Consider the following 19274-nt stretch of genomic DNA (forward strand, 5'->3'; position numbering starts at 1 on the left):
CCAAGTTTTATTATGTAGAAGCAGAAAATAGTCTCAATAAGGGACCACTTTTTAATTAAGTTCTTTTCATTCCTGCTGGAAGTATTACAAATTACATTTTGCTGCCAAACAGATCGGTTAATCTTAATTTCTAAACTAACTTGTCAGTATTTTGCTCATCTTCTGCAATTAGCCTTGTGATAAATCTTTAATCAGTTCAAAAACCTCAAGACTGCTGTTTACCCCTTAAGGAATAAGGTAACAAAGCCTCCTAATCTTTCACACACCTACATACCTCTCTACAATCTGTGCAGCCACTTCTTATCAGGTACTTGGGGTTGGAAATGTTAAAAGCCATTAAAAATGCAGATGGATAAACTAGCCAGCCAGTGGTCAACTTCATATTCAACTATAACACCTTCAGACTATAATTACTCACTGGACTAAAGAAGTCTCAACAGGTGAAAAGCACCATAATCTGATACAGGTGTTCTCTGTTATAAGATCATTAGTACAAGTTACATAGCATGATTTTCCACTCCTGCATCTACCAGAAGCTTAAACTACCACATCCTATAATAAAAAAAAAAAGAAAAATGTATGTATCCTCACATTAAAATAAGAGTATCGTAATAATGGATTATTAATTACTCATACATTATTAATGCCATGAGCTCCCTTTGTTTTCTCCCTAGTAAATTGTGGCAATCATATACAACTTCTTTTTCATATATTAATGACAAGCATGATAATGAAAAGTGTTTAAAAAACCTGAAGAACTGACTTGTCTGAACTCTGACATAAAGGTGTGTTAACAGTAACTCCAATAATGAAGTGCAACTCTAGCCTATATTTCCAGCAAAAAAGTCCTTTTCTTACATGACTACAGAAAAAGTATGTTTGATTACATGGATTAGAGTTTTGTAATTTTAGACAGAGAAATCATTAAAATGTTTCAGCACATACAAACTTCATTCTCAACTACCTTGGCCTTTCGAAAAAAGCCTTTTTTTATTTGGCAGTTCATACAGTGAACCACCCAATCAACCTCTTCAAGCAATGCTGGGTACAGGAAACCTTAATCCTTTCTCTAAGATTTTTCAGGAAGAAAGATGACATTTGCCAGAGCTTGGCCCTTCAAGATTACTATACAAAGAACCAGAACAGGGCCTCTCATCATTCTGTGAAAAAATCTGATATTTAACTTCATCTTTTCACATCTTTATATAACAATAGATTTAAAAGACTGATGAAGAGTAAAGCTGGATTGCAACATACTGAGCAATACGAATACTATGATAGTGTACAAATTTTTAGATCTCACCGACTTGTCACTGATACTTGAAGGTTTCCAAACAAATCCAAACCCACTACCTGAGATTAGTAAGACTGATTATACTGTGTTTTGTAACTTCCATTCTACCCCTTCTTATCATTGTTACTGTGCCTGCTAGATATCATGTTCACTTATTATTACTTTAAAATTCCATCAAATTAAACATAACACTCACATTTAAATAATAAAAACAATTATAGGAGGTATTATATTTTTAAGTAAAGAATGTGACTAGTAAAGCTATTAATTCAGAATGATTTATTTAAAAAGCAGGATTAGGTAGGTATCAATATAAAGAAAATTCCTAGTCTTAATTCCATCATAGTTCCTACTTGATAACACTGCAGCTATGTACAAATGTTTATTTACTAATACAACTGGAACAAGGCATACCTTTGTGGAACTGCTTTCAGTAACTTTTGCTAGCTGCCAAAGGATTACATAATGAGTACACTGCAGTGCATGAATAACAATCTGAAATCAAAAGGAAAAAAAAAAAACATTAGATGACAAAGGATAATAAAAGAGAGAAACAAAAGCTATTTGTTGTTGTGCCTAAAGAATACATTTTAACTACAGACCTGTTCTGGCATGTCTCCATTTTCAATGCCAGTTTTTAATAGCTTGTAGTTGCAGCCAAACAAGTCCCATCTTGATAGGTCATGAGCACTAGAAGCATTAGAAATGAACAAAAAATATTATTTAACTGATACTTTTTCTGCAATCCAAGGTTAACAACTACTAAAAGCTTAACTGGTAAAAAAAAAAAAAAATTAGTGTTGAGAAAAACCAGCCACTGAATATCTCCCCACCCAAATCAACACATACACACTAAAAAAAAAAGAAAAAGCAAAAAAAATCCCACGAAGTTGCATTAAAAGGTAAGATACATCATATTTAAAACAAACAACCCCCCCCACCACAATCTCTGATACTGAATTACAAACAATCCCCCACACCACAAATCCTGACTGACATGCAGAAGCCAACTTACTTGTGAAAAGCAGTGATTCTCTTCAGTGTTGACAAGACTTGATATGCATCATCTTCATCAGGTTCCTCCCCCTATTCAATAATCATACAGTGAGATATCTCAAGCAGTGTGGTCTAAGTGAACTGGGGAACTTACTTAAACCAAACACACACCCCCCCAAACTTCTGGGCAAGAGCAAGTGCAGACCTAATTCTAAACTACTTATGTCACATATGATTTTAGAAGAGTTAGAGAGATAGAGCAGCAAGCAGTTCATATCTAGAGATGGAGTCAATGATGTTAAACGTATTTTCCAACCCAGATAATTCTACAATTCTATAAAATAGCATCAGAAGAAAAGAAAGGGGGAGGGGGGTATGGAGGAAGAAGGGAGAAAAAACCTGAAAATGCCTAGGCTAGCAGGATACAATGTATAATGTAGGTGCTTCTACTTTCTCTGAAGAATCCAGCAGAGGCCACTGTCAGACAAAAGACACTGGACTAGATGGGCCACAGGTCAATACTTCAGTCTTACTTTAATCACAGAAAAAAGTCTTTGAGTGAGGTAAGGGAACTGGTTTGTTCTAATCTTCCCATAAGTTCTGACAAAGTTACATTTAGTGAAAAAAAGTGAAAATGAAAGGGTTGAAAAAGTATCTATCTGTACATAAAATAACCTGAGGTCAAGAAACTCCTCCTTAGTCTAGCAGAGATAATCCAAGTTTTACTATTCTGTAGTTGCATAACAATCAAAGAACTACGGATTTCAACACTTCCACCGAAGTATTTGCCATTTTCCTTCAAGCCAACTTCTGACATCTCACTTCCTTGCTTTCTCCTTTTCTTTTCATCACAAAGGGAAACAAATGGGTACATTTCTTGTTTAGGATTTCTAGAACTGAGTTCTAGTTCGGAACAAAAAGCAAGAGAAAAAAGGAGAGCTTGATAAACTACATGCATCTAAGAAATGTTAAGAATGAAGCTGTCAAAAAGACACTTCCTAAGCTCCTTACCACAGATGAAAAGGAGAAACAAGTTTTGTCTGAATGTCAGAGATCTCACTTAGTGAAGTTAAATACTCTTATAAGAAGATTCTCACTTTTAGGATCAACAGTGTGGGAACAAAGTTATTTTTGATCTACTAACTGCATCTTCTTGCACTCAGGAAGGGAGGGAGGTGTTTTCTAGAGATTTCGATATGTAACAACAGCAACATGCAACCACAGGCCAGACTAGCTACAGTAGAGTACATCTGAGAATACTAGAGGAATTACAACACTACAACTCTCAAATATGTAATCCTCAAAAGCTAAGAGGAAAAGGTTTATGTATTAATTGTTTATCTGAAACTTATCTCAAATTCCCAAAGGACTCTTGTCAAAAGGAGATCAAAATTAAAGACTCACTGTCTTAATTTAGAAGAACAGTCTGTGTTCACACAATCACAGCAGCAACACTGTTGTATTATTGCACTCAACAGTTTCGAAAATCAGAGGGAAGCTCTCATCCCTAGCACTGACTTGCAGAGGAAGACAGAAAAAATACTGAAAATATTTACAAGGGCAGGAAAAGGTGATCTTGCACATTAAAATACCTCTTGCAGGAAGTCCTCAAGAAGTCGATTAAACTTGTCTGACAATTCATCTATTAACTGACTTCTTGCAATGTCAACCCTGTTAAAGATTGTGAATTCTTCATTACAGAGAGCATGGTAGGTTTTTGAACAAGCCTCCAAAACATCTGTATCTGTGTGCTTCTCCACAATATCCCGGATTTGTCGCAGTAAGGCATCCAAATGCTACAAGGAAGATGAGCCAAAGAAGAAAATATGCATTTTTATTTTCATATATATATATGTACACACACAAAAATACACACTTGCATTTTTAATAAACTTTAAAGAATTTTAAATTCTTTTTATTACTTATATAACTATGATACAGAACACAAACACCTTCTAGAAAATCAGTGAAGCTTCTGAGAAATTAAGTCTATTTATCAAACATTAAGTTGGAGCTTGTCAAAGACCAAATCACGGAAGTGATTAAAAATTTGCTATTGTTGGTATGGTCTTACCTAACACTTGAATTTGCAATGACAACTGAACAACACAGAAGTATATACCTCCCACTCACACAAACATCTATGCGTGTTTGTGTGTGTCTTAAAAGCTGTATAATCTAAGATTTAGTTTCATAACACTCTACTGTCTAACAACTAAAGCCAACTTGAGCTGTTCACATATTCCTCCCATCAACCTGAGTTGCTCACTGATGCTCGATCACTGCCGGCTATGCTGTCAACTACACATTTTATCACTTTCTGACTCTAATGATTTCCAGCTACTTCCTTCACAATGCAATAAGCACATCTGAGAAGGAGACAATAGAGATGAGAACAGCTTCAACTTCATCATCATAGCAGATAAAATGAGAGCATTAACTGCATCATTTGGGATCTGGTATTCTTCCTCTTTTTCATGCAGTGATGATAGTGCTTTTCTAGTTTCAGTGATAGAAAAAGAAAACTTACTGAGCTGTTTCTACATGCTTTATCTGTCAGACAGTTATCTCAAATATGACTACAAGCCAGCAATAAATGTTCTCGATTTAAGTTCATCTAACTGGCAAGATTTTCTGTTAAAACTGGCCAGACAGGCCTTAGAAAACTCAAATTTTTGGTATCTCTTCTTAGAGCAGCAAATCACAACTCTGAAATCAAAGTTGCACTAGCACTAAGGGTTACAATAAATAAAATCTCCTTTACACAAGAAATCAGTCCTAAAATGGTGACTGAAATTCCAGTGAAGTCATCTAAATTCTGTGACTTTTCCTTTTATGTTAATGTGTGGATGTTACCATACCTTTTCTAATCGCCCTGTTGTATAAATTTCCAAATCAAAGTACTGTGGCAACTGCAGTAAGTTGGTGACTTTTTCTGCATCTACAGAATACTGTAAAATTGGCAAGGAAAAAAGTTTAGATTAAAAAGTCTTGGACAACATAATTCATTGTAGAATAAGTAAATATAAACAAAGATTAGTAAGAAAAAAATAAAACTCATGACAAGTTGTATCATTAATTACAGAAATATACTTGTAAACATTTAAACCACCATCCATCAGCAAGAAACGAAATTAAACCTACCTTTGCTAGCAACTGAGGAAGTGCCACTGCAAAAAGCTCAGTAATTTTTGTCCTGTCATCCAACTGGGTTTTCTTTTCCTTTGCTGTCAGCACCTAAAATATTGGTATTGTAAGGATTTTACAACTAAAAGTTCTGGTGCAAAGTTTCATCATCATTAATGAAATTATGATTAGGTACATGGACCTCTAAAATCACTGTAACATATCAATGTAAAGCAGGAGGGATGTGTGCAATTAAAAAAAAAAAAAAGAAAAAGCAACACTCAGCATTCAAAAAATGCAATGCAAAGTCAGTCCTAACACTGTTAAGATGATCTTGAAAACAGAAGTGATAACATAGAACAAAAGGTTTACCTTTCCTGCAACAAAATATCATGACTGGAATAACAATATAAGAATGGGAACTCCTTTGGCTTACAACTTTAAACAATATTTACCCTATTATTTGTCAATCCTATCTTCATACAAGCTTTCAACCTGTTCTTAAACGGGTTTCTTACCAAAATATGCACCAGTCTTGAGAGAACAATGCTTAATGCCTCAGCAAAGGGGCTGTCTAAACTCCGTATAATCACAGAAAAGCCAACTGATGGACTGGTCTTCTTCCAAGAGACTATGGAGTGTATTTTCCTTTCCCTCATTTAGCTCTTTCACACTGAAAATACTTTTAGCTTTTCCCAAACACTGATTCTTGTCCTCCTTTCAAACCAATATTGTTTTCAAAATAAATTTTTATTATCTTTAATAATACAAACAAATGCAGTAGTATGATCAGTACTAAGCACGTGCCCAAATCCAGAAAAAGCAAACTAGCCAGGGTAGTCAAATGTGGAGACCAAAGCTGAATCTCCAATCTCAGTTCCTTCAGCAGCAATAGCCTACAATCTTTTCCTTCTTCCCACAGTGGCCACACAGAGCCATTCCCACACCTATAGATGAGTAGGTTTGTTGCTTCATACCCTTTTCCCTGTTCCTCTTCCCACAGGAGGATGACACTCAGCTGCTTGCCGAATTGTACAAAGCATTATTTCAATCAGTGCGCTTTCCTGTCTGTCTGTTAAAGCTGAAATTTAGGAAAGAGATGTTAATACACAACTTACTTTTCATTTTCCAGAGGGATTAAGATATGTTGGGGTTTTTGTTTGGGTTTTGAGGGGTTTTTTTTGTTTAAGGCAAAAAGACAGACATGTAGACCAATAGCTCATTTCCAGAGGTGGGGGTGGCAGAGGGGATAAAGAAAGTACCTTATAAAATGACAGCAGAAAATATTGAAAAAATTGAGGGAATATCACTGGATGAGTCACAGGACAGGATGGGACAAACAGTAAGTTTTATGATTATTTTACTTCCTTCCTATTTTTCAGAGGTCCATATACTAGGACCTATGAATTACAGGATTCTGGCAGGGGCTTTGTTTGGGTCTACTGTCATCAAAGAAATTATGGTATTTTTCCACATGGTAGTTATAGCAATAAATTAACCCGTTTCATAAGCAACTTACTTTCTCTAATGCTAAAAATGCAGCCTGAACTTGTGGAACACCAAGGCAACACTGCATGTTAATTCTTTTCCTTGTCCTCTAACCATTGCTCTTGTGTCACACTTCCATACCAGGTGGTGATCTCTTTCTACTCTTCCTCACATTTCATAATTGGCATTACTGACTTCTTACGGTCAGAAACCCAGAATATACATAAATATTTTTTTCCTTATTTCAAGCCTAACAAAAACTGCACAGCAATAGAAACAAAGATCTACAAAACTCTCTTACGTTCTTCTCCATTGAGAGGCTCCTCCAGCAGAAGACTGTTCATACATTCCCAGTCCTTCAAGAGGTCTGTTGCACAGTCCCACATGCTGTCCACAAGATAAGCAGCATGTTCGTGCAACTAAAATAGGAACAGATAAAGCATTTTATCAGCAATGGAGGTTATTACAGAACTACAATACATAGAATTTCTCGCTCTTGCCTCCTGTCTGTGGCAAAAATACAGAGCAAGTTTTTCAAGGTCTCTGGTTAAACATAAGATTTTCTTCCCCAATTAACTCAAAAAGATGAATCCAGACCAATAGATACAAGGAGTAGTACTACAAGATCTATCAGCACTTGGGGGATAGGTGAGTAGGGATTGTGGGGCTTTTTTTTCTTTTTTCTCTCTCTCCTTATAATCTATTAGATCACAATTTCTTTACATTTATACATTGTCATTTTTCTCAGAGTAACACTGACAGCCCATTTCAATATTGTGAAGGTTTTCCTGCAAGTAAATAAAACCACACAAAACAGTCTTTTCACCCCCAGGTTGATCAAACAACAGGAAAACCAGGACAGATTCATGGTTGTTAACCATGTGAGTGGTTGTTCCCCACTCACTTAACAGGTTGTTAACCAGTGAGTGGGGAAAAGAAAAACAACAACAAAATTTAACTGACAAAAATTAGAACCACAGCAAAACTCCACACGCACCATGAAAAACAAGAATATCCCTGAAACCAAACTTACTTCACTTTCCAGAAAGAAAAACACTAATGTCTTCACAAGATTAGCATTTGGACTTTGTCTTCCTCTCCTCTTCAGCATTCCATCATCTTCAGCATCTCTGCGGCTGAAAAGCCTGAAAGAAAAATTATTTATTGACAAGTTTCTTCTTTATTGCCATCACCATAGTAAATTCACATAAAAATATCAGTTTTTTACACATTAAGTACCTTGTTGCTTGGCTCCATTATTTTATTTTGAAAGGAAGTAATTTGGGACAAGTATAATTTGAACAATTTCATATATGCATTTTATATATGCTGAGTTAATAACCCACTGACTGTTTCCAGTGAGATTAATAATTATAACAAAATGCTTTACAAACATCAGTGATAATTGCGGTTGCTTGAGGTCCTATGCTCCTCCTCAGCAAATGGTATTTTCTGAACCTCCCTACAGGAGACTTTAAAGCAGCTAAGAAATATTGGAAGGAAGTCTGAAAAGTATTAGATGGAAACTCTTATTTTCTTCTCCTACACACCTGACATGTTGGATTTTTAAAATGAAAAATATTTTGTGAAATGGTTATATGGGACAATGGGGAAGAGGCAGGCACAGGAGAAGAACTACAAATGGGAAAACACTCATGATTCAAGCCCAAGTTTTAGGCTCCAAACTACATAAGCATTTTAAGACATTTCACAGGAAGAATGGGAAAGGAGAAGACACAGGAACATTTTTATTATATTCCATGAAGGTACAAGCTTTCAAAGTGCAGCCTTCAAAACTGCTTTTTCCAATTTAGAAAAACTAGAGCAGTTCAAACAATACTGTACATTGTCTCTTCTTTCTTAAGGCCTCTTTATGATTCATTTTTCCTTTTCTTGAATAAATCTAGTAAAAATCATAGTATTAATGCACACAAATGCACAAAAACCTACAGGAGTTTGAAGTTAACTGTAATTTCTTCATCTTACTTTTTATAAAGAAATTCCCCTGCAGCAACTGCTACTGGCCGATGAGCTGAATAAACCAGGTGGTAGACATTTTCACAGTCTTCTGCAGTCAGAACTTCTTCACTACTCCTAGGGGTAGGGATGGGAAGAAGGAAAGAAAGAAAAAAACAAAAACGCTGAGTCAACAAAGTATGAACTCTAATGAGGGAGATGGAAATAAATGAAAACCTAAAGCTCTTCCATCAATTTATCATCCTAGAACTCCAGAGTCTTAGTTCCAAAGTCTTCCTGAACAAAATATACTGATGAAGTAGGAGCTATTGCTAGAAGGTTATGCTCAAGAGTTCAACTACTGTGCAATGTTCAATATAGTCCATGTTCTTAATTTCAAACATTCCATGATAGTTTTTAACTATGAGGTTTAATTCAAAGTTCCTAGCCCTTAGACCTACTGAACTGTGGGAGGTAAGCAGTAACACTGTTCTAGACAGATTACCTTTGGAATTCCATTTTCTTTGAGTGTAAGATGCATAGACATTTCTATAGCCTTCAGGCTATCTGAGGTGTCATGCTGGCCTCACCCACAAGAATGAGAAACACTTAAGTTCCAGTATTTGTTGTATGTAAGAAAATATACATGTACTTACTGTAAAACAAGAGTGAGTAATTTTATTGCTTGGACTGCAACATCATATTCTTTGTCAAGAGTCATAGAGACAATTCTATCCTAAGAACACAAAAGAAAATATTTTTGAAGAGGAAAGAAGTTAATGCAACTTTAAAAAAATCATATATACCCAGTGTAAGAAGTAACACTAACCTTGAACCGACTGGTGAAGAGCTCCAATTTGGAATTAAGCTCCTTATTATAGTAAAGCCCTTGCAAAGCAGTTAGGCATTTAAGTCTTACTTCTCCTTGCTAAAATAAAATTAAGAACTGAATTAAAAGTCAAGTATAGGATATACACGATCTTCATGTCATACAAGGTAAGTTTCTTTTACAGTCAGAATTAATTCAAAAACAGAGATTAAAAGTTGTCACAATACACTATCAATAATCACGTTAATGACGTAAGAATATAACCTTGTTTGTAACAAGGCAGTGAAGCAACAAACGGAAACAAAGCCCCCCCACAGTCTTACTGCAGCTACTACCTCCATTAATAAGAATATGCTTGTTGTATTCTTTCTGAACACTCAAGATATTTCCATCATTGACAATAATCTCTTGCTCAGTCAAAATTACTAAGCAGATAATGAGAGAAATATTCCTCCTGAAATACAAGATCTGCTTCAGCAGAGAACATGTTCTAAGGTACAGATGACCTCACCCCACTGCTAGAGGTTACTGGGTTTTTACACCAAGCCGATGAACAGCACAGCAAGACCAAGCATCCCTCATTTCTTTCACTTAAAATTCAACAGCTTGAAACTTCTGATGCAAGAACTGAGGCAATGTACTAACTCAATAATGAGTCAAGGAGTATTTGCAAACTATATTAACCCCTCCAAGCAGAGAATGATCTCTAGGGGGTAGTTGGTAAATAACAGCTTGAGGCACTAATCAGCATAAAAAGGGGGCTTTTCCATGCTTTTTACAGCTAGATGAGAATGCTAGAGACTTTCGTAGCTTGGTAAAACAGAGTACTGCCAGGCTATAAGGATGACATGCATTAATTAGAAGTAGTTAAACACTATGAAGTACAAGTTTGCATCAGCAATAAATCAACAGAAAAGACCATTTGCCTACAAATAACAGTTCCTTAAAATAATCTCCAAAAACATTCAAAACATACAAGTCTGGCCTATAGGTATTTTGAAATGCTTCTAAGTGATAAGGAAAACAGTGACTGATTTAAACAGTGAAGAGATCCAAACCTAGTCTGGAAAGATCAAAAGCCAAAACCAAGGAGTTCTGCTTCTTGGTTCTGCTCCTTTTGCTCAGTGCAGTTTACCTTGTCATGCATAGTCCACCCCACATATTTTAAGTAGCTGTCATTGAGAAAGGCATCACTGTACATTTTCATCCATATTCCGATCTCCTCAATGCAGATGGCTCTTATTTCAGCAATTGCATCTCTGTAGAGGGGAAGAGGGGCAGTAAGTTCAAACAGATGAGTAATTAGAAATAATCTGCCACCAGCTTCCAGAATAAATTAATGATGCTACACATCACTTACTAAGAGAAACTTACCGGTATCTATGCACAAAAACACCTTTAAATATTGCATTCATCATGTTTTCTATTTCATCCTGATTTTCTTGAAGCTGAAAGAACGTAGAGAATACATAAACAGTGAGCAGCACTTTTACAGTCAGATCAGATGGTGCTGATGCTAGACAAACTAAATTAAGTGAACATTTTTAAGTGTGACCATTAAATCCTTTCACAGATTCAGAAATATTCACAGATCTGTTTCACAGTACAATATGCTATTATTTAAGAAATCGTATCTACCACAGCATACAAATTTTATTAATTCTAACCACTGGAAAACTGTTCTTCAAGTATAACAAAGACATCTTGGGTTTCTGAAAGATCTTTCTTAAGTAATTTGTAAGAAAACCTGATTTAATTTTCTAGTAACATCATTGCTTTTTTATGTATCTATGTATTACTCGCACTAGGACTGGCCCTACACACACATCTAACAAAACTACTTTGAATGAGTCGTTAAGAGATCATTCTCAAACTGCAGATCTTTGGGAGATGACCAGAAGACAAACTTGCTAGCTTGTCAACTGTCAGGGGAAAAAACTCTTAAACAGGTAATAGTACAAATGCTGAAGAGCAAAGGTGAGATGTTTCCTCTGATAATGAAGAAGTTATTCCTGATGTCTAAAAAACTACAAACCTAAAAGAAAACAAACATCACCAACACTACAAAAAGAAAGACCAAAAACAAACAAAAAACCAAACCAATTGCTCCAAAAGTAAAAACTGAAACCTGACTGAATTAAGGCTTTCAACAAGACAATACTGTCAGCAATGAATCAGCAAGTCTCTTACACAAAAGAAAGAAAACAGAAGTAGACTGCATTTTCAATTTTGATAATACTTTCTGTACATGAAAAAAGCCTTATCTAAAGCTTTTAAATACACTTTCTGCTGAGATCGTTATTGACATTATAAAAGCAGTATTTTGCTCCAAGATCATGGAGATCTTCTCTTGAAGACAAAACCTGTCAATGTACAGTAATTTTTGTTACATATTTGAGCTCAATGTAGAAAACTCATAAAGAAATAAAAATGTATCTATTACTGATTTCAGTCTCTCTCACTAACTTCACTACAACACTGTTTTTAAAGACTCTACATTTACTTCTTTTTACAGAAAAGTAAACAGTAAAAAGCACCTTTCAAAGTTTTTTAAGCATTAAACTTGAACAACCTGAAGAGTTAGAGAGACGGATAACTACCAAAACCAACTGCAGAACAAGATTATTTGCTGCCATTTATGAACAGTAATCACTTACCAATAACCAGCTAGAATTGTACTAACCTCCTTTCTCTTCTGTAGTAAGAGTTCCAGCCTATCATTAGCTCGTTTCCCAATTATTTTATTTCGTTCTGCTTCATACTGCCGCTGTGTGTTGTCCATGTTAATACTTAGATTTAATGCCACATTCACTAAAGCAGTCATCAGTTTCATGGCTAGAAAAATAAGTGAAAATAAGGATTATTTAAAAGGTTACCTGATCTAAGAAAACTTAGAAAAACCTTGACACCTCTTCCTGACAACCCTTTCTGTATCTATGAAAATATATTCACTGTAAATTTTTTGATACACAAACTTATGCAATGTTTTACCAAACACTGCATCATTATTTATCAGGACAATAGATTCAATATTGCTATTCTGTTCTTTTTAGTTATTTCTTTAATGCTATAAGCATTATTTTTATTATAAGTATATTATTATTGTTGAATTGAGATATAGGATCTGTTTCCTCCCCAGAATGAAGGTAGAATGTAAGATTTACAAACATAGCCCAAGAAATACTAGAAGAATTCTGTTATCATTCTGTTAGACTGGCACCATTCAGTCTTAAATATACAAGTTTCTTCCTTCAAAAGAAAACATCTTAGACAACCAACAGCACCATATCACACCGATTTTTTTTCCCTCAAATTAATTTTAACAAGGTGCAGGTTTTTCAAAGATTCATTTATTAGCAGAAGCAGAGAAAGCACATTAGCAAACTACAAGACAGAAAACAGAAAACCAAAATATAAAATACACTTCCATGGGATTTTTGGTGTCCTTTTATTTTTAGATCAGCCCTTTAAAAGGGTGCAGACAAATACCCTTTTTTCAGAAACTAGGTGATCAATTGTGTACTTGCTAGTCTTGTGAGCTTCTGCAAAAGGGCATAAAAGGGCTTGCACTGGCAAAGCACACACAGAAAATTCTTGTGCATGTATCATCAGCATAAAGCTGATGAGCAAGGCTTAAAGACATGTAGTTATATTGAAATATCATGTCACATTGTGATGTCCATGATTAAAGAACAAGTCTGAGTAAATCATAGAAGCCAAAATTACCAGAAGTACCAGTAAATATGGATACAAGGATTTCCATATAAAATACAATCTTCAGCAATACAAGCAGTAAAACTCAGACAAACACACAAAATCAAAAGAATTGACTACTGATGTGAACAAATGAAAACACATGGCTTTTAAGTATTTTGTTTGACAGAAACTAACATGCAACAGGGCAATGTCTGCAACTTTTATTTAGGCACAGCTCAAAAAAAAAAAACCAAAAAAAAAAAACCCAAAGGTAGAAACTTGCTTTTTAAGACCTTGAATTTGTATTAGTCATAAAATACATACAAGTCACAACTGATGATACAGCAAAATCTGTAAATTTTCCTGAAATAAAAGGTTTTGTTCCTCTCTCCTTAAGAAATGTTCTGGCTGGTAGAAGTCTCACACACCAGCAGCCCCATGTGCAGTGTGATAATATAAATTCAAGACAGCTATCAAGGATACAGAAGGACTGACAGGACAGTCAGGACTGAAGCCGGCTTTAAATCAGCCAGGTCAAGGGAAACTAACAATAATTACCTCCAGTGTGGCAAAAGCTCAGCAACACACACAGACTAAATTTACCTTGTTCAAAGTAAAATTGTTACAATAAGCTGACAGCCAATGACACAATGCCATTCACAATCCTTCATCAGTAATCAGTGCCAAGTTTAGGACTCCTTTATCCAAGAAGCTCATCCTTTGTCCATACAAAGACGTATTTCCTTGAAACACTATACTTAACTCATAAGGGATTTCTTCACAATTTAACACATTGGGAAAACATTATGTGAAAATGTCAACTACATAAAACAAATTTAGAGACTGTATTACTGATGAAAAAATTCTTTTTAATAATTTCTAATGCAAAGACTGGAAATGCAACTTTACAAAGTGCCATGGCCTTAATACGTAGCACAATATAAGTTTGTAGTAAAAATTCCATCCAACGTAAACTACAGCTTCCGTTTGACATAAGGCAGAGTATGAACAGGTTCAACTACATTTGAGATTATGACACTTACAGCCTTATTTATGATCAAAGACAAACTAGTAGAATCAATTGATAAGTTTCTATTTACTTTTCTAAAGGTAATAAAAATTAAGTACCAGACAGCTAGCAAAGAATGCTTTAAAATAGTGCTGTTTCTCATTAACAAAAATCCAAGATAAAAAGCTGTCCCAAAGCAAGCTGCATTAGATGAAAACTGTATCACACAATAAAACACAAGTTGAATGCTGAATATCAAGACGTTTAACCAGAGTAATTCTGTCCTGTGCAACACAAAACATAAAATGTAAGCACTACCCAAATAAATAATTCACTGACCTGCCAGTGTGCTAGTGTGCCGAAACGCTCTGACTTGTGAGTCTGACAGCCCCGTAAGCAGTGAAATGACAGTATCCATCATATATTCATCATATATGATGCTATATTGACATTGTCGGACGAGTACTCCAATGAACTCACAAAAACTGGATTTGAACTTTTTCCACTGGGGGCCAGCCATAGTTAGTGGATAATCTCCACTATCCTATTAAAACACAGAAAAGGAAACAGGAAATTGTTTCAAACATCTTAAAAGTTATTTCATTAAGTAAAGATTAAGAAGAGATGGGTACAACTTTAAAGCCAAAATCTCAGAGGCCTTAAAAATGATACATCAGAAGAATATGATTCCGTAAGTGTGAATATATTTTGCAGTTGAGGCTTGTTATAATAACACCAAGACAACATTCTAACTACTAGTTTCTCTTTTTTGTTTGATGAAAAAAAAATAAAAAAATTATTTGCCTTGCAAATCTACTTTGTTACACTAGAACCATCACATGAACAGTAAGATTTCAAGTTTAGGAACAGGCTGAGATCATAATGAAGTTTACAGGGAAATGCATCTTGGAGCGAAACCTTCTGAAGTCATAAAATTACCTACTACAACACCTTGAATATAACAAATATGAGTCCTCTCCTGGTATGGGAGCCTTTACAAATAATGGCAAAATGACAGGGAGAAAAAAAGAATCATTCATGTCAGTGCCTCTATGAACAGTTTCTTTAAGAGGTTGAAAAATAAAGAAAGTATCCATGAAAAGGGATTAGAAATCTGGGAGCTACTCATTAAAATTCTGTTACAAGAAAAAGTGAGTATGACATAGTGATAAAAAAAACGATGTACCAACAGTCCCAGGTGTGGCTTTATAAATCTCACACAATATTGCCTTAGAGTAATCAAATCCATTTATGCATTGAGGTTGTTTTAAGGAACGCTAAAATCCTTTTAAAGATAATACTACTACATTTTCTCCTCAGTTAAAGTTATGGATTTTTTTTTAATGATTGGAGGGGTGGCAGTGGTACATTGTTTCTGTACTAGACGAATTTGAGAAGGAGGTTTTAAAGCTGCATTTACATTCTCTGGAACACAGGGTGAAAGAAACACCATTCAAACCTGGGAAAACCAAAACCAAATGAAACCAACAAAAAAAAACCCCAAACCAAAATAAAAACTACAACAAACAAAACCAAAATAACCCCACCACCCACCAAAAGAAAAAAGCCAATACATCTCATTTACCCCAACACTCTGTGGATAGAAAGCAACAGTTTAAAGGCAAAAAAACCTGTAATCCTCATGAAAGGAATAGCATTAGCCTTCAATTGGAGAATAATCAAATCTAGGCCCTGTCCTGGGGTGACTTTATGATGCTTGTATCCCCAGTGGTCTGTTGTGTTTGTTACATAATAAGTTCTGCACCTTTAAGACTGGCTCTGAGAGCGAAGTGGGGAAGCAGCAGCGCAGAGTTTGTGTTCTGAAACAGCGCTCACTGCCCCACACGCTGCTCTGGGCTGTGCTGTCTGCAGCATGGACACCGCAGGACAGAGCCCTCCTCTGCTGTTTTCGCTAGCTGAGACAGAGAAGTTCCCTGGCCTGTTTTTTTTTTTCCTTCGATCTGTTCAAACCTGCTCTGGACTGAAAACCCAGACAAACCGCAGGTGCTCATGCCTGTGCCCACTGGCGTGGGACACCGCGCCGGAGGGACTGATAAGAGACTGAGCGAGCCGAGCTACACCCCACAACAAGGACTTTTATGGATTTACCATCTCATCAAACAGCAAGAGGTTTTATTGTTTAATATTAATCAAATTCTGTTAAACAGGGTTTTTTTCCACTTTTCTCCAAGGAAATACCTTTTCCCAAACCAGCTTGGGATGGGGCCACTTAAATTCACTTTCTGAAGGAACCCCATTTGGAGGTTTTCTCCCAAATTTGCCCTAAAGCAGAACAGGCCCCCACAATTTGTAGATTAATGAGTGCAAAGAAATAAATGTAGTGACCACTTTAAAAGACAATTTAAGGCCTTATATAAACAGCAAGATAGGGATGCATCCCCCATAGCATCACCATAGTAGGAGTTCCCACTATTCAAAAACTGAAAGTCAATATTGATTTCTTAACCCATTAGTAAGTAGCATACACACAGAACTTTCTTATTTCACTGAACTTGTAAGACTAGGAAGTAGAGTTCATAATTCATAATTTTTATTAATTTTTGTAACTCCTTATTCTTGAAATAAATATCCAGCAATGTGATCCAGCAAAATTAGGACAGGTACAAAGAAAATAAAAATTAATACATAATCAGCACTTCATTAAATTACCTCATCAAATTCTTCAGTCATTTTTCGGATTATTTCAGAATTCTGCATATGACGGAACATCTCTGCTGTAACAACTCCTACAATTTAGATATTAGGTCATTAGCGCTGCTAATATGAATGCTGTAGATTGCAGAAGACATGCCTCCTGCTACAATGTCAAAATAACCCATTTTCACCTAATCTACTGATTACACACGTATATTTTTGACAAATTTCACTTTTTATCTTCTAGCATCCATGTGTAACAAGTACTTAGCCCCATTTATTTATGTGGGGTTTATTATCGTTCTTCTTAAGAAGTGTGTTTGTGTGCATGTACACACACACATCTAGAACTTACTCATTCACTCATATTCAGAAGTCAAAGATACTTTTGTGCCAGGCCTCTGTATCAGTAAGCATTGTACCATCTGAACTGACCTTTTGGGACTCAAGATTCTAAATGGTGCGAGACAATTTTGAACAGCTCTATTGCAACTTATTATCTTTTGCACTGTAATAAACGTAGTGCTTTTATGCAATTTCTATTTGTCTTGTCCTCAAATTGTTACATATCCTAAAGTTTATTGCAAAATTCATGACCAAGATCAGCACAGAAAGCGTTAAAAGATCCTGCAGCTTTATCTTGCAACAAAAATCAAAAGGTCACTATTCTTGAAAGTGCAGATAACCTCTGAGGAACACTGTTGTTAGCTTTCTGGAGATTTACACATGTTAAAAGTTGATCAGGATAGAGAAACACTTAAGCAGAACAAATTACATCCAGTCCTCATCTATCAAGCATAGTGACACTGCAAGGCAAGTTACCTTCTCTTTAAGAGGAGATCTGAGATAAAAAAATGGAGGACATGGAAATGAGGAAAGAAAAACCAGAAAATGAAGGAAAAAAAATATATATGGAAACACAATCTTACTGTAGACAGGCTACCATAAAGTTGTCCATAATATCTTTTGAAACTAAAGCTATGAGGCAATCTCTATCCATGATAAAAAATAGGTATATCAAAATTAGGATTCCAAGATTGAACAAGTTGAACTATCAGTGATGGGACACAAGATTTCTGAAATAATAGCAGAACAGAGGAAGAGGAAGCATGTGTTAAGTACCAGTACTGATTTCTATCTGCTGTAAAGTACAAAAGGCTTCAACAACACTTTAAACTATGGTGTAAGGTTTCTAAACCTCCTACTCCCATCTTCAGAAATACTTGTTTAACTCCAAGAACCTGATAATGTAAACTAGCTCTGGGCATGAAGCAGTCTTACAGGCTTAGTAGTATGAAAGCAAAGATTGAGAATCATACTAGAATATTACTTAAATGGATGAGTAACCATTTCAGTATCTTACCTTTGCAGCCTGAACACTGAATAAAGAAGTTAATGAGATCAAGAAGTGCTATATCTCGGTCATGTTTGTATGACTCTATCCAGTCATCCACTACAGACTGAAAGAAAGCAAATAAAAAGCAACTGCTCAGTTTTCATAAATTGAAGACATTGTTACTTACTTGTTTTCCAGTAAGTGATTCTTCTTCATCCCTTTATGTAATTTCCACCCTCTTTTTTGATTACTACATAACTAAATGTTTAAATGATCTTTTATTGCATATGTTCTCAAGAACTCATTTTATTCTATAAACATATACCAGTACAAAACTGAACCTAAACATAAAGCGCAGGAATACCATATACTCCTACATGAACATTTTTGAAGGAAGAATGCAAAAATAATTGGGGTATTTTACAGAATCAGGTTTTTTATTTATGCCCTCCCCCTGCTCTGCCAAACCACTGTCATTTCTCTGGAGATACTATTTGTGCATTTAATTCCAACAGCTACAACTCCCTATACTCTTTAAAAAATCTGCCCCTTTGATGGACTTTGCTTCATCCACATTTGCCATAACAGGATGAACAGCACTGTTCTACACTCCACAGATATTAATTACTCTGTAGTCAGTAAGGCAAATAGGAACAAGCACATTTTATTAAATGACCTTAATGTGAAGCTATTAAACCTGTGATAATCATTTTGACAAAACAAAATTTACATGCAATTATGTTTTAACCATCCATTTGTAGAGTGAAAACCATCTACTGTCAAGGTCATAAAAGCACAGACTCAAACAATTTTATTAATACAGGTACAAGTGATTCACTTTAATATCAAGTTCTCAGGTTTAACTTTTTTTATTATATTAGTACCCTTC

At 35.4% G+C, this 19274-nt stretch overlaps 1 protein-coding gene across 13 annotated transcripts in view; it reads right to left on the reverse strand.

Moving 5' to 3' along the window:
* The window catches only part of STAG2 (STAG2 cohesin complex component), a 76068-nt gene that overhangs the window by 14826 nt on the left and 41968 nt on the right, over window positions 1–19274 (reverse strand). For all 13 annotated transcript variants that reach the window (XM_086850483.1, XM_086850477.1, XM_086850488.1 and 10 more), the window contains exons 5-22: window positions 18413–18509; window positions 17065–17141; window positions 14734–14938; window positions 12373–12524; window positions 11064–11137; window positions 10825–10948; window positions 9690–9788; window positions 9517–9596; window positions 8891–8998; window positions 7938–8049; window positions 7206–7323; window positions 6394–6497; window positions 5435–5527; window positions 5152–5241; window positions 3883–4086; window positions 2310–2380; window positions 1897–1984; window positions 1709–1789 (exon numbers count right to left, since the gene is read on the reverse strand). In XM_086850483.1, the coding sequence (XP_086706609.1) occupies window positions 1709–1789; window positions 1897–1984; window positions 2310–2380; window positions 3883–4086; window positions 5152–5241; window positions 5435–5527; window positions 6394–6497; window positions 7206–7323; window positions 7938–8049; window positions 8891–8998; window positions 9517–9596; window positions 9690–9788; window positions 10825–10948; window positions 11064–11137; window positions 12373–12524; window positions 14734–14938; window positions 17065–17141; window positions 18413–18509 (1977 nt within the window). The remainder of the gene's footprint in view (window positions 1–1708; window positions 1790–1896; window positions 1985–2309; window positions 2381–3882; window positions 4087–5151; window positions 5242–5434; window positions 5528–6393; window positions 6498–7205; window positions 7324–7937; window positions 8050–8890; window positions 8999–9516; window positions 9597–9689; window positions 9789–10824; window positions 10949–11063; window positions 11138–12372; window positions 12525–14733; window positions 14939–17064; window positions 17142–18412; window positions 18510–19274) is intronic.

This window comes from Cyanistes caeruleus, chromosome 14, assembly GCF_971803275.1.
Source record: "Cyanistes caeruleus chromosome 14, bCyaCae1.hap1.1, whole genome shotgun sequence".
Classification (NCBI taxonomy): domain Eukaryota; kingdom Metazoa; phylum Chordata; class Aves; order Passeriformes; family Paridae; genus Cyanistes; species Cyanistes caeruleus.